This window comes from Sus scrofa, chromosome 4 (genome assembly GCF_054392235.1).
Source record: "Sus scrofa isolate SSC_HxYL_T2T_F1_AM1 chromosome 4, Sscrofa_HxYL_maternal_Yorkshire_Landrace_v2.0, whole genome shotgun sequence".
Lineage (NCBI taxonomy): Eukaryota > Metazoa > Chordata > Mammalia > Artiodactyla > Suidae > Sus > Sus scrofa.
In genome coordinates, this window is record NC_139386.1 from 102,816,054 (window position 1) to 102,830,920 (window position 14,867).

At 41.7% G+C, this 14,867-nt stretch overlaps 1 protein-coding gene across 14 annotated transcripts in view; it reads right to left on the reverse strand.

The window, feature by feature from the left end:
- The window catches only part of SETDB1 (SET domain bifurcated histone lysine methyltransferase 1), a 32,783-nt gene that overhangs the window by 10,913 nt on the left and 7,003 nt on the right, over window positions 1-14,867 (reverse strand). For 2 of the 14 annotated variants that reach the window (XM_085022944.1, XM_005663488.4), the window contains exons 4-14: window positions 9,251-9,285; window positions 8,255-8,354; window positions 7,522-7,647; window positions 7,154-7,355; window positions 6,521-6,594; window positions 5,302-5,492; window positions 4,194-4,323; window positions 2,978-3,140; window positions 2,736-2,891; window positions 1,263-1,886; window positions 418-534 (exon numbers count right to left, since the gene is read on the reverse strand). In XM_085022944.1, coding sequence (XP_084879070.1) covers window positions 418-534; window positions 1,263-1,886; window positions 2,736-2,891; window positions 2,978-3,140; window positions 4,194-4,323; window positions 5,302-5,492; window positions 6,521-6,594; window positions 7,154-7,355; window positions 7,522-7,647; window positions 8,255-8,354; window positions 9,251-9,285 — 1,918 coding nt within the window. Of the gene's footprint in view, window positions 1-417; window positions 535-1,262; window positions 1,887-2,735; window positions 2,895-2,977; window positions 3,141-4,193; window positions 4,324-5,301; window positions 5,493-6,520; window positions 6,595-7,153; window positions 7,356-7,521; window positions 7,648-8,254; window positions 8,355-9,250; window positions 9,286-14,867 lie in introns of all 14 variants that reach the window. The other 12 variants (XM_005663487.4, XM_005663486.4, XM_085022948.1 and 9 more) reach the window with 6 other exon arrangements.

Here is a 14,867-nt window from a genome sequence, read left to right on the forward strand (position 1 = left end):
TCCAACAGCTTCCTACTCTACCATGAATTTGATTCTGAGTTTTATTCTGATTCACAAAGTCCTATATAATCAGGCCCCAGCCTATTTTTCTCTGACCACATCTCACTTGCCAGACTAAACCACAATCTGTTAAAATAATTATATAGCTATAATTAAGGTCATCTTTTACTGCAATAGAAAATTGCTAGACACTATTCAATCATTATATGCCTTCAGTTCAAGGAAAGCCCAAGGAAGAAACATGTGCTGGGAATTTAGTAAGTAAGATTTAATTGATAAAATGTCTGTTCCGGTTATTCTATTTTTGGCTCCAAGTTTTAGAATACTGATAGTTCTTACAAGCACAGGGAGAAAAAAAAAAAAAAAAAAAAAAAGAATTACATCTCTGAAGTGCTTCACTTTCCCTTGACTACTTACCCTGTGGGCAGACACTCTTCTAGTCTCTTGTACTGGTAGCCAGAATTAGGGTTGATTTGGCCACCTGGGGTGCAGGCTGTAGCCTGGATAGTTAGCTGATGGCAGGCACACTTGGATCTGTGTAAAACAGAAGTGCAGAATAGCTAGATCTGTGAGACTTTCTTTAGAGAGAGAAAGTACTACTAATAAAAGGATGGAGATAAGATGATGACATTTCTTTTTCTTCTCACATACACGTAAATGAGAAAGCAAAAGACAGTAAGAATATGACAGAATAAGACAAAGAGACTGAGGAGTTCCCATTGTGGCTCAGCAGAAATGAATCTGACTCGTAACCATGAGGATGTAGGTTCAATCCCTGGCATTGCTCAGTAGGTAAAGGATCCGGCATTGCTGTGAGCTATGGTGTAGGTCACAGACCAGTGGCTCAGATCCTACGCTGCTGTGGGTATGGGGTAGGCCGGCAGCTGCAGCTCAGGCTTTGACCCCTAGCTTGGGAACTTCCATATGCTACAGATGTGGCCCTAAAAAAAAAAAAATGATAAAGAGACTAAGAACAAAACAAATTGTAACTGAAAGCATGATCGAGGGAAGCAAAGAAAAAGAAGAATCAGAAACAAACACAAGACACATATACCCAGGGTTACACAGTGGGGCCATGTCAGCACCCAGCCTGTCTCATAGCTTTCATGGAGGCCTTACAGGAGGAGCTCCAGCTAAGGAAGGAGGTAAAGTGAGGTAAGGAAAGGAAAAAGGAGTGCAGATACATGACAAAGGAAGAGTTAGAAAGAAAAGCAATTGTAACAAAGTTGGAGGGAAGGCCACCAATTCCCCAAGCAACTCACTTGTCGCGGCACCCATCTTTGCAGTCACAGCCAACCAGAAATTCAGGACCTGTGTTAATGAAAACACCCTTGCCCGGGATTCGTTCCTTGCTGTAGGCCACTTGGGGTGGGGGAGTTGTGTCAATCTCATTGACACAGGAGAGGGGAACATCTTCCTTCCCATAGGTGATGTCCAAAATATAGTAAAAAGGCTTATAGGGCTGAAACTTTCGGTCCACAAGAACATATGGATCCAAACAGAACATCTCCAGGAAGAGGAAGTCACAGCCAGTCTCAAAAAGGTAGCGCTCAATTTCCTGCATTGTCCGAAGGCAGAGGCCACAGGGTGTCTTATAGATAACATGAAAGCCCATCTTCCGGTTAACTCGGCGCCGGGCTGTCATCCTCCGGAAGTCATACAGTAGTGGGACTAGGAGAGGGTTCTTGCCCCGATACTGCTCATTTCTCATAGGTCTGACTCGAGACAGACAAGTATAGCTGCACACGTGAGGTAAGTAGAAAAGCTTCTCCATGGGGGCGCGGTAGGAGGGCTCTGCAGGGGCCCGCTCCAGCATGCCATGGAAGGCTGGGGGTGCCGGGGGAGCTGGGGGTGTTGGGGCAGAGGTTGTTGAGCCTAAAGGTGATCTGTAAATGACAGGCAAGACATCAGATAAGAAGGCAATAGGACCTCTCTGTTGTATAATTAGCCTATCAACTGGCTAAGCCCTCTCTCTAACCTTTCAAATAGCTGTACTCTTGGAGCTAAAGATGATACACGAAAGTCAAATTTCCCCTTACCTTACTAAGCCTGGTAAAGTAACACCCTGGTTACTCTTTCTTTGTTCCTTCTCTTTCGGCCGCCTGCAGCATATGGAGTTCCCGGGCCAGGGATCCTTCCAAGCCGCAGTCCTGACCTAAGCCACAGCTGTGGCAACACTGGATCTTTAACCCACTGTACCCGGCCAGGGATCAAACCTGTGTCCCAGTGTTCCTAAGACATCGCCAATCCTGTTGTGCCATAGCGCGAACTTTGTTCCGGTTATTACTGTGGACAGACTGATGATATCTCTATTTCCGTTCGATACATTTTCCTGCCTATGAATTATGGAAGTAGAGTCCAGTCTTCTACCAATGCTTGTTTTTCCTGCTATCTGTCCTATAAATGTCCTTACTAACTCTGATAATTCAAAGCAAGAGGCTAAAGAATTCCCCTTCCCCTTCTATTATAACAATGATGACGCCATATTCAGTGAGCAGTCTTAACAAATGACTTTCCAGTGTCTGTATTTCTAAGCCTCTAGTTTCCAATTCAGTTACTTCTATGTTCGGTTTCTTGGAGACTTTCAAGGTTAAAGCTTTCTTTTCAAGTCCAAAGTCCTCACCATCATAATCTTAACTAGGTCCCCCTTGTGGCCAAGGAACAGTGACCACTATACAGTGACCACTCAGTCCATACTGCCAACCCCTCCAACAGAAAGCCTGAGACTTTCTTACCTATATGTCTGATTGATCCCTGGTTTCCCAACAGGGGCAGTTTCACTGAGTGCAGGGGATGTAGGGGAGGAATGACCAGAGCCCACAGATCCTGGTCGGAAGGATGTGCTTTTTTTGGCTACCTGCTTTCGAGATTGGGCAAGCTGGCTTTCCAAGCTTCTAGGAGATTAGAAATCATATGGTAAGGGATACAGAAATTATTACATAAAAGAAACTAGAAAAAAAGAAGAAATAGCACTCACTCATTGTCACCTGCCTGTGGGGACAGAGGTGGACCTGGTGGGGCGGGGGCAGGTGGGACAGGTGAGGCTGTAGGCTGTGGGGGCTCCAGTGGCTTAAACTGGGTTCCAGTACTGGTCAGATCCTGAGTATACTGGACCACAGGACCTTTGCTCCTCACAGCACCTATAGGAAAAAGGAAACACCAAGAAGATAATAGCTGTGTCATTTATATTAGTGCACACACTTCAACCTCAATTTATAATAGAAAAATGCAATGATGGAGACATTTTGGTTAAGTGCTAAGACTGTTAGATCTCATTATTTACACTGATGAGTGGGAATACTGGCACAGGTTTTTATTTAGACAGTGAAGATTTTATCTTCCTGCCTCAGACGACTTACATTAGTAATTATGCTACATATTTTGTTGCAATTTTAAAAAAAATGCATTCTTTGATCAACTTAGGTTTATCAGGAAAAATTAACCAGAAAGTATGCAAGAACATATAAAAATAAAGACAGTTTGGGCTTTTAAGAAAAACTGACCACAGGAGTTCCTGTAGTGGCTCAGTGGTAATGAAGCCAACTAGTATCCATGAGGACGAAGATTCCATCCCTGGCCTAGCTCAGTGGGCTGGGGATCTGGCGTTGGCATGAGCTGTAATACAGGTTGCAGACTTGGCTTGGATCTGGTGTTGCTGTGGCTGTGGCGTAGGCTGGCAGATACAACTCTGATTCAACTCCTAGCCTGGAAACTTCCATATGCTGCAGGTGCGGCCCTTAAAAAAAAAACTGTGACCAAAGATCACAAACAAATCAGATAATCCTTATGTGGAAAACAGAGGTAGGTAGTCACTACCACCAATACCTCTAACCTAAGGCAATTGTTTCAGATTTTTAGGTGGTTTTTAGAACAAATCAGAGCCACAGAACGTGGAAGGAGCGCCAAAAATCCATTACCACCACTGGAAACAACCCAACAGGCACATGTCCTGTTTCCAATGAGTAAGTAGTGTCATCCTCACAAACAAAGGATAGCCACTGTAGGAGTTCTCCAGTGGCCTAGAGGTTGAGGATCTGGCATTGTCACTGCTGTGTCCATATTCAACCCCTGGCCCAGGAACTTCTGCAGACCATGGCAAAAAAAAAAAAAAAAAAAAAAGATAGCCATTGTATATAAATCCCTTCCCTGTTTGTCCATTTCTTCTCTCTCTCAGGGTATCTTTGAGGACATACCCATATTTGGACGTGTCCTGAGCTGTCCCCCTTGCTTCTTCTCCAGTGCAGAGGCTGAAGATGTCTTCATGCTGAACATGGGCTCCAGCCGTGTAGAGCCTCGATAGATCCATTCACACCTTTTGTCATCCTGAGGGATTGGGAGGCAGAAAGGGTGAGGAGAATGGGTTAAAGGCTGGAATCTGTCCTGCCATTTGTGAAGAATATATATGATGTGCCTCCCTTAGAGGAAATCTCTCCGATGAGCCCTGAGTTCCCTGAAGTTATTTAATAAACTCATGTGCCAGGCTCCATGATGGGTATCAGGAATATTTTTTTCAAAAAACCCCCAAAGCACATATATTCCTGGTTTAAAACATCACAAGAGAGAAAGATGTTTACACTGATTATAAGAAGTGTAACAAGGATCACAAAGCCTTAGGATCAGAGGGCTGAGATAGCTCAGAAAAGAAATATAACTAAGAAAGGTGTGAAAGGAGAGCTAAGGATAGGTACAGAAGACCTAAGAGTTAAACTGGGCCTGGAAAAGGCCTCCAATTCCATCATCCCTCTTTTTTGTCCTACTATGCTACCAAAACCCTAACCCTGGGCAAACACAACTAGCTGCCTTCCTTGTACCTACATACATTGTGGATACTCCTGGAGAAAAATGAAAACAACCATCATGAAGATTAGTGCCACAATTAAATTCAGGGAATTTATTTCCAACAAATTCATAGAGGAACAAAAAAAAAAAAAAGAAAGTAAAATTCAACCCCAAACAGTGAGAAAAGGTAAGAGGATAAGAAAGAGGGAAAAATATGGCACAGCTACAAAATCATCCTATTACTATTTTTTTGTCTTTTCAGGGCCACACCTACAGCTCATGGAGGTTCTCAGGCTAGGGGTCGAATTGAAGCTGTAGCTGCTGGCCTACGCCACAGCCACAACAACGCCAGATCCAAGCGACCTCTGCAACCTACACCACAGCTCACGGCAATGCTGGGTCCTTAACCCACAGAGGGAGGCCAGAGATCAAACCTGCGTCCTCACGTCCTTATTATTGTTGCCTTGTGCTCCTCCATCCCACCCAGACCCCTGCCTCCAAAACTCTTCAGAAGAAGAGTACCAGGAAGAGGATCCTGACTAGGCTGCCGTCCACCTCCTCGACTCGGGACTTCCACCATGTGCCTTCCCACTCAGTCTTGATGAGCTGGCCACTCTTGAGCAGCACCATGGGGCGGTTGGGGTAAGCAGTGATATACTCCTCTATGAAGTCTCGGCAGGAGATGTCTTCTATGTCCTCCCAAGTCTTTTTCACTGTCCCAAGGAAGAAGCAAGGCTGAGAGAGGGCAGGTAGGGCATGTCTTGATAGGAAAAAATAGTTGGCAAGGAGATATTTGGTATTTTTCAAGTTGAGAGGGAGAGAAAAAATAAATGAAGAAATCATAATCTCAAGGGAAGCAAAACCAAGACCACCTGAAATGTAATACACTTATTGTGTAAAAGCACATGCAAATTAAGTAAATACCAAATAAGCAATATGCAAACATAGGTGGGTCACTTGTTTTCACAAAAATGGATGTTTCTTCTTAGGAAAAGTCAAATGGAAATTCTTGCTAACTTGATAAGCCTAAAGGTAAATCAAAAAAGAATCAGGCAGCACCATGAATTAAAAAAAAAAAAAACAACGAAAAACAAAAACTGCCCTTTCTTCTCAAGCTCTATCAGGTTTTTCAGACCCTGAATGTATTTATGCATGTTATGTGGAAACATAGACATGTTAGCTGACTCTTCTACAATTAAAAACAGTTGCTTCAGCAAGAGTCTCTCCCAAGCTAGAGTCATAAGTATAGAGGACACCCCATCTAACACAGCTTCTCTAGAAAGCACCATGCAGACTACAGGTTTATATAAATGTTAGATTAAGCATGAGACTAGAGAAGTAACATTTTCTCAAACCTAAATCACTTAGAAATGAAATCAAAACACTTCTACAATATGAACATCCACTCAAGGTCAGTCATGATTTTCTAAAGTCTCACTCTTTGGCTGCAAAGACCCAGCACTAGAGGTGAGCAAATAAAACTGTATTTCTCAAAGGATGTTAATCAAACTTAGGCTCTTTGAGACTAAAGCACCCAAAACATTAGAGCATGTGGCAGTTCCTGGGCCAAGGATGGAACCTGCCACAGCAGCGACCCAAGCCACTGCAGTAACAACGCCAGATCCTTATCCCACTGCGGCACATGAGAACCCTGGGCTTTTTAGTTAATTGTCTTAAGAAGAAATACAAGGTAGAGAAGGAAATGGAAAGAACTAATAAGGAAGAAAGGAGGGACACTCACGTGGCCGGCAAATGGGATACAGTTCAGACTCGGTAACATAGGAAGCGTAGCCATCATCAAAGAAAATGAGAAACCTGAACGGAAAGAGTGATGGTAGAAAGATCAGAGGTTATGATTTTTAACACGACCTAAAGAAATTATCTGATCATAGCTTCTACTCCTCTGGATTATAAACAGGACACACTCCAGGGAAGATGTTCCAGTGAAATACTTTCTTCTAGCATTCTTTCCTCCCATCCCGAGTTAAGAATTCTCCCTTAAGCTTACCAACATATCCCCACTTTCTCAAAAGCTATTTGGTCTTGTTATACTAACAGATTTCTACACTGCTGAAAAACATTTAGTCTCCATTTTTTTCCTTCTATATGAATTCTCTATTCCCCTAACCATTAATCAATCTTGATTATTCTCCACCTACTGAGTTTTCTTCTTGAGAAAAGGGAAAAAAAGGGGGGGAAGTGGTGAGAAAGAATCACCACCCAACATGACTCCTGTGGCAAAGAAAGAGAAAGGTTTTCTGGCCACTGGGGACTAAGAAGGCAAAAGCTAATTGTGAGATCTGGACTATGGCTTGAACAGGGCAGGTGCTGTGCTCTTGGCTTCTCCTCTCTTTACATTCCTCTGTCCAGGTACCTGTTCTTGTTTTTGACGTTTGGTGTCTCAGCTACAATGCCAGCATAGAGCCAGACCTGATTCCCATCTTTGTATTTGGCCACTACTCGACTGCCCACATACAGCTTGTCAACAGGAGGGTGGTGGTCATAGGCAATATGGTTCCCTGACAGTAGACTCTTTCCTTTGTTGTCAAATTTCACCTTGTACTTCTTTCCTGGCCCTGAGTAAAAGAGAAAGATAAACAAAGTTTTTAAAAACCATAAGTTTCCGTGTGAATTCGGGTTGCTATGTGAGACACAAAAGGCAAGACTGTTGGGGAAAGAAACAATCAGCAATGGAGACCTGCAGGTTGTCTTTCATTAGTTCTTCCTCTAGCTTGAACATACCAACTGTCTGGATGGCAATAAGGGTGCCTTTGTGCCATGTCTTAGTTCTCTTCTTGCCCAGTATGCGCATGCCGACTGTCAGGTCACCATCTTTGGTCAACTCTCCAGTCATCTGACTCAAGGTTCCTAGGAAAAAAATCAACGTTGTTCTAAAGAGATATAGCATAGACTGGAGAGAGAATGGAAAAATAAAGAGGGTACTTGGTTACTGTGGCAAATTGGGTAACCTTTGATCCACAGCCACTTTTACTGCTGTCTTGGTCAAGGGCAAAAATATATGACACAGCCGACTGGACTGTTTATACTAACAGGAAAAACTTGAATAACTGAATGTAATTCAAGAACATCTCATTTTAACCAAATAATTCAAACTCCTTATTAATAACATTACCCCTCATTAAATGTCAAATAACATTTATAAAACATTTTCCTGAGAGAGATCTCTTAACAGCACCATTCTACAAAGCTTTGCCACACCTCTTTTTAAGAGTTTTGAGTCACTGTCTTCTCTCTAACCTGCACCTGGAAGAAGAGATCATAAACATGGAGCTAAAACGGTATTTGGAAACCGAGCAGACAAAAGACTTAAGTAGATAGCAAGGAAAACCTGTGGTGTTAAAAGAACTCAAGAGAGGTGAAGGATTCTGAAATGCCAAAACAAAACCAGTCACCCATGAAATCTCTGTAGGAATTCATGACCCCTCCCTATACTTAGGAACCTCTTGACCCTAACCTTTGTGAAGATCCTGGGAACTGCTCTTCTTGTTGACGGCATCCATGAACTTCTGGACATCTTGAGCCGACTTTCTTAAGGCAGCCATAGCTTCACGAAGCTGTAATGAAGGGGATGAGGGAAATAAATTTTAAAATAGCACGGGCTAAAAACAGTTTGTGAATAAGAATTTTTCTTTTTCTGACTGCAGCAGCTTGGGTTGCTGTGGAGGCGCAGGTTCGAACCCCAGCCCAGCGCAGTGGGTTAAAGGATCCTGCGTTGCTGAAGCTGTGGCTCAGATTCAACTGCTGGCCCAGGAACTTCCATGTGCAGGGGTGGCTGGCCATAAAAACAAACCAACCCCCCATTGCCCCCCCTCAAAAGCCTAAACAATAAAAACCCTCTTCTTTTCAAAAGTAAAATAGAATTGAGTTATGTTTAGAAGCTTATAGCTACTTTATCAGGCAAAACTGCCCTTTCTGGATTCCCGTTGTGGCTCAGTGGTTACAGAACCTGACTAGCATTCATGAGGACGCAGGTTCGATCCCTGGCCTCGCTCGATGGGTTAAGGATCTGGCACTGCTGTGAGCTGTGGTGTAGGTCACAGACACAGCTCGGATCCTGTATTGCTGTGGCTGTGGTGTAAGCTGGTAGGTACAGCTCTGCTTCGACCCCTAGCCTGGGGACCTTCACATGCTGCGGGTGTGGCCCCAAAAAGACCAAAAAAAAAAATAAAAAATAAAAAAACCAAACCTGCCCTTTCTCACAAAACTGTTCAGAAATCGGTTTTGGGAAGCTCTCCTTAATTAATTTCACCTAGCCCATCAGTGCCAAACTCTACATTAATACAGCACTCAGTGCATGCATCTTATAACATCTATTACAGAACTGCAACTCATAGGGCTGATTAGAGGGTGAAAGATTATGTATCGATGGCTGAACTGACTGGTCAGGCCAAAAGTTTCTTCCATTTTCATACTCTTATCTTTCACCCTTCTCTTACCCTTCTCAACTCACCTTCTGATCTTTTGGAGTTCTGCTCCCAGCATCCCCTATGGATGAGAAAAACTCTGAGTGTAAGAATTCTTTATGTAAGAATTTCTGAGAAATCAAGAAGTAACCTACTTAAAAACATTACCATGCACTGTGTGTATGTGTGTGTGTGTATATATGTATAACTGAATTACTCTGCTACACAGCAAAAAATTAACACAACATTGTAAATCAATTATACTTCTATAAAAATATGTACAATAAAAAAGCATTATCATGGAAACATTATTGATAATAACAGTAAACTAGATATACATAAACGTATCTATGTAAAAGTACCAAAAGCATCCAGAAAGATACACAGCAAATAGGCGACAGTGTTTTTCTGGAGGTAAAGTATGGGGACAGATGATAGTCTTTAGTATTTGGGGTTTTCAAATATTTGAATTCTTTTTTGGCTATACCTGTGGCATATGGAAGTTCCCGGGCCAGGGATTGAATCTAAGCCAGAGCTGTGACCTAGGCCACAGATACACCAAGGCCGTATTCTTAACCCACTGCACTGCACCACAGTGGGAACTCCCAAATATCTGCTTCTTATAACAATGATTTATTTATAGGCTAACTGATTTGAAAAATAAAATGTGATCAATGAATTAATAAGCAAAAATGTTTCTTGAGTAGTACTGTCCAGTAGAACTTCCTGCTATGATAGACAAGTTCTCTATGTGCATTGCCCAGCCTGCTAACATTTGGCTACTAAGCACATGACATGTGGCTAGTCCAACTGAAGATGAATTTTAAATTTAATTAAAATTAAAAAAATTTCAGATATAATTCACATACCAAAAACTTACCCTTTAAAAATGTTTAGTACAGTGTTTTTTATTCACAAGTTTTCACAGCCATCACCACTATCTACAAATCCTAGAACATTTTTATCACTCAGAGGAGAAACCCTCCTAATGAGTATGGGGTTTCTTCCTGGGGTGATGAAAATATCCATTAGCAGTAATTCCCCATTCCACTCTACCCCCAACTCCCAGCTAATCTACTTTCTGTCCTATGGATTTACCTATTCTGGACATTTTATATAAATGGAGTCTTATTTTATTTTATTTTTTTGCCTTTTCTAGGGTCATTCTTGCGGCATATGGAGATTCCCAAGCTAGGGGTCTAATTGGAGCTGTAGCCACTAGCCTACGCCAGAGCCACAGCAACGAGGGATCCGAGCCGCGTCTGCAACCTACACCACAGCTCATGGTAACGCAGGATCCTTAACCCACTGAGCAAGGCCAGGGATTGAACCCACAACCTCATGGTGCCTAGTTGGATGCGTTAACCACTGTGCCACGACGGGAACTCCTAAACGGAGTCTTATTACATGTGGTATATATCATGTGAGATATATCTATGTTGCCACATTTATCAGCACTTAATTTCTTTTTATGATTGAATAATATTCCACTGTATGGATATGCCATATTTTATTTATCAATTCATCAGCTGATGGACATTTGGATTGTTTCCACTTTTGTAGCTGTTACAAAAAATGTTGATATGCACATTTGTGTATGAGTTTTTATGTGGGTATACCTTCTCGTTTTTTGGGGGTATATGGTTGGAAGTGGAATTTTAGGCCATGAAGTAACACCACATTTAACTTTCTGAGGAATTAAAAGACTTGTCCAAAGTGGCTGTACCATTTTACAATTCCACCAGCAATTTAGAGGGTTTCAATTTCTCCATTCCCTTGTCAACGCTTATTTCTAACTTTTTTTTTTTTTCTTTAGGGCCACACCACAGCAGATGTAAGTTTCCAATCTAAGAGTTGAATCAGAGCTGGAGCTGCTGGCCTACACCACAGCCACAGCAATGCAAGATTGGAGCAGCTATACCGTACGTCATGGCAATGCCAGTCCTTAACCCACTGAGCAAGGCCAGGGATCGAACTCAATCCTCATGGATACTAGTTAGGTTCATTACCACTGAGCCACCAGGAGAACTCCAAATACATTCCTTTTAAAATAAGCCATAAGGCATTTCTTGGTGGCCTAGTGGGTTAAGGATCCCACACTGTCACTGCTATGGCTCAGGTCACTGCTATGGCGCAGGTTCCATCTGTGGCCCAGAAACCTCCTCATGTTGCAGCCAATTAAATTTTAAAAATAAATAAGTAAATAAAATAAGGCACAAAACAAGGAAGCTCATCATCATAATCCCCATTTAACAATATAATAAAAAAATAACAATATAATAAAAGTCATAGCTGGTGAAATATAAGAAAAACAAAAAACTTTTCTTCTATAAAAACAGGAAAGGAAAAACTGCAGCTATTTTCAGATGAAAGTTTACTTAAAAAACTTAAATGAAATCATAGAAATAAAAATTTAGGGAGTTCCCGTCGTGGCGCAGTGGTTAACGAATCCGACTAGGAACCATGAGGTTGCGGGTTCGATCCCTGCCCTTGCTCAGTGGGTTAATGATCCGGCGTTGCCGTGAGCTGTGGTGTAGGTTGCAGACGCGGCTCGGATCACGCGTTGCTGTGGCTCTGGCGTAGGCCGGTGGCTACAGCTCTGATTCAACCCCTAGCCTGGGAACCTCCATATGCCGCGGGAGTGGCCCAAGAAATAGCAACAACAACAAAAAGACAAAAGACAAAAAAAAAAAAAAAAAAAAAAAAAAGAAATAAAAATTTAGAAACATTGCCAGATACAAAAATCTATATATAAAAGTCAACCACACGTCTATACATCAGCAACAATTAATTAGAAATACATTTGTTGGAGTTCCTGTCATGACTCAGTGATTAATGAATCTGAATAGCATCCATGAGGATGCAGGTCTGATCCCTGGTCTTGCTCAGTGGGTTAAGGATCCGGTATTGCCTTGAGCTGTGGTGTAGGTTGCAGACACAGCTCAGATTCTGCATTGCTGTGGCTGTGGCATAGGCCAGCAGTTACAGCTTTGATTCGACCCCTAGCCTGGGAACCTCCCTATGTCATGGGTGCAGCCCTTAAAAAAAAAAAAAAAAAGAAAAGAAAAGAAAAGAAAAGAAATAAGGAAATAAAAAAAATAAAAATAAAAAAGAAATAAAGTTGTTAAAATATATTTTTTTGTGGCTACTGAAAATGGTAGGAATAAATCTGACCAAAAATGTGCAAGCTTTCCATGGAGAAAATTAATCAACCTTACTGAAAAATGTGAAGGACTAAACAAATGATCTTTGTATAGAACAGTTAAATACTATGAATCATCAACTAGCTCTAATTTTTTTTTTTCCTTTTGCTTTTTAGGGCCACACCTGCAGCATATGGAGGTTTCCAGGCTAGGGGTCGAATCGGAGCTATAGCTGCTGGCCTACACCATAGCCGCAGCAACTCGGGATCCTAGCTGTGTCTGTGACCTACACCACAGCTCACAGCAACGCTAGATCCTTAACCCACTAAGCAAGGCCAGGGATCAAACATGCAACCTCATGGTTCCTAGTCAGATTCATTTCCGCTGCGCCACAATGGGAACTCCTACCCCTAAATTGATCTTTTGACAATATCAATAGTTTTGGGGTTTTTATTGGTGGGGGGGAGAAGTGGGGAACATGACAAGCTAATACTCAAATATAAATATAAGCACATCAGATGAAAAAGAACCAAGACATCTGTGAAGAACAAGAAAATGAGGTTACTAGAGTTAACAAATATAAAAACTTATAAAGCCACTGTGATAGAAAGTATAGAACTAACATGGGAAGAAATGACAGACCAATGAAATGGAATACAAAGTCCACAAAAAAACCCAAACATACATGGCAATAATTTATGATGGAACAGGCAACGTAAATCAGTAAGAAGGGAATGACTCCAACAATGGTGCTGGAGGAGTTCCTGTTGTGGCGCAGGGGAAACGAATCTGACTAGTATCCATGAAGATATGTGGGTTCGATCCATGGCCTCGCTCAGTGGGTTAAGGATCCAGTGTGGCCGTGAGCTGAGGTGTAGGTTACAGACGTGGTTCAGATCTGGCACTGCTATAGCTGTGGTGCAGGTAGCTCTGCTTCGACCCCTAGCCTAGGGTCCATATACCACAGCTGCGGCACTTAAAGGAAAAAAAAATGGTGCTGGAAAATTGTTTTAAGAACAATATGATGAAAAGAAATTACCTCAAATACTACAGAAAAAATAAGTTCCATCTGATTAAAGATTTAAATGTAAAAGGCAAAACTATGAAACTTTCAAAGACAATATAAAAGAAGATCTTTATAGACTCAGGGCTACTGCCCAGATATAAAAAGCAATGACCATAAAAGAAAATGCTAAAGTTTAAATTTCTGTTTATTAACAAATAATATAAAAAGTAAAGACAAACCATAAGTTTGAAGTGGTATGTGCGATTCATAACTGCGAAAGATTAGTAATTATAATTACAGAATAGGAAGACTTCCTATGAATCAAGACAACAACTGAGCAAATGGGCAAGAGACATGCACAGGTACATCAAAGGAAAACTACAGATGACTTGCAAACACATGAAAAGATTCTTAAGTTCACTGGTAGACAGGGAAATCAAATTTTAAAATCTCAATACCAAGTGTTGTCAAGGATGTGGAATAAAGGACATTCTCAACCACTGGTGGTACAAATACAAACTGCACAACCCCTATGAAAAGCTGTTTGGCCATTCATTATCCAGTAAGGTTGAAAATTCCATATTCTAAGAACTAGCAACTTTTATAGTACATATCCAAAAACATTTTTTTTTTTTTGGGGGGCTGGACTTGCAGCATATGGGTGTTCCTGGGCCAGGGAATCTAATTCAAGCTGCAGCTGCAGCAATGCCAGATCCTTAATCCACTGTGCTGGGCTGGGGATCGAACTAGCACTGCTACAGAGTCAGTGCTGGATCCTTAACCTGCTGTGCCACAGCAGGAACTCTCTAAAAAGATTCTTGCACATTTGCATCAAGAATCATGTACAAGAATATTGAGAACATTATTTATAATTGCAAAAAACCCCTGAAAATAAATGAAGTGTCAACTGTTAGGAAACTAGATAAATTGTGGCACACTCATACGATGGAACACTGTACTGCAGTAGCAACTGAACTAAGTATCACACGTCAGCAGGATGTTGAAGAAGTCACTGAAGAATGCATACAGTGTCTATGATTCCATTTATACAATTTAAAACTAAGCAAAACTATAGCACTCTGGTAGTAGTGATGTGAAAAGATCAGCTACTTTTTCCTCTATACAAAAAACAAGTATAAAACTCGACAAGGAGTTCTCTTGTGGCACAGCAGGTTAAGGATCCAGCTCTGTCACTGTTGTGGCTTGGGTCACTACTGTGGCAAAGGATTGATCCCTGGCCCAGGAACTTCCACATGCCACAGGCATGGTAAAAAAGAAAAAAAAAAAAGGAAAAAACTGTCACACACTTCAAGGCACTGGAAACTGGCCAAAGGCAAACAATAGATTGAAAAGTATTTATTCCAGAAAAACTGCTAAAGCTTCTGGTAACAAAGGTAGGAGTCTATGGATCTCTTGCCTGTGGGTAGCTCCTGTCCCTATTCCACCTCCAGCTTGGTATGTGAAAACTGTAGCTTTACCGTCAAAGCACTAGCCATGACAGCTAGCAGTTTTGTC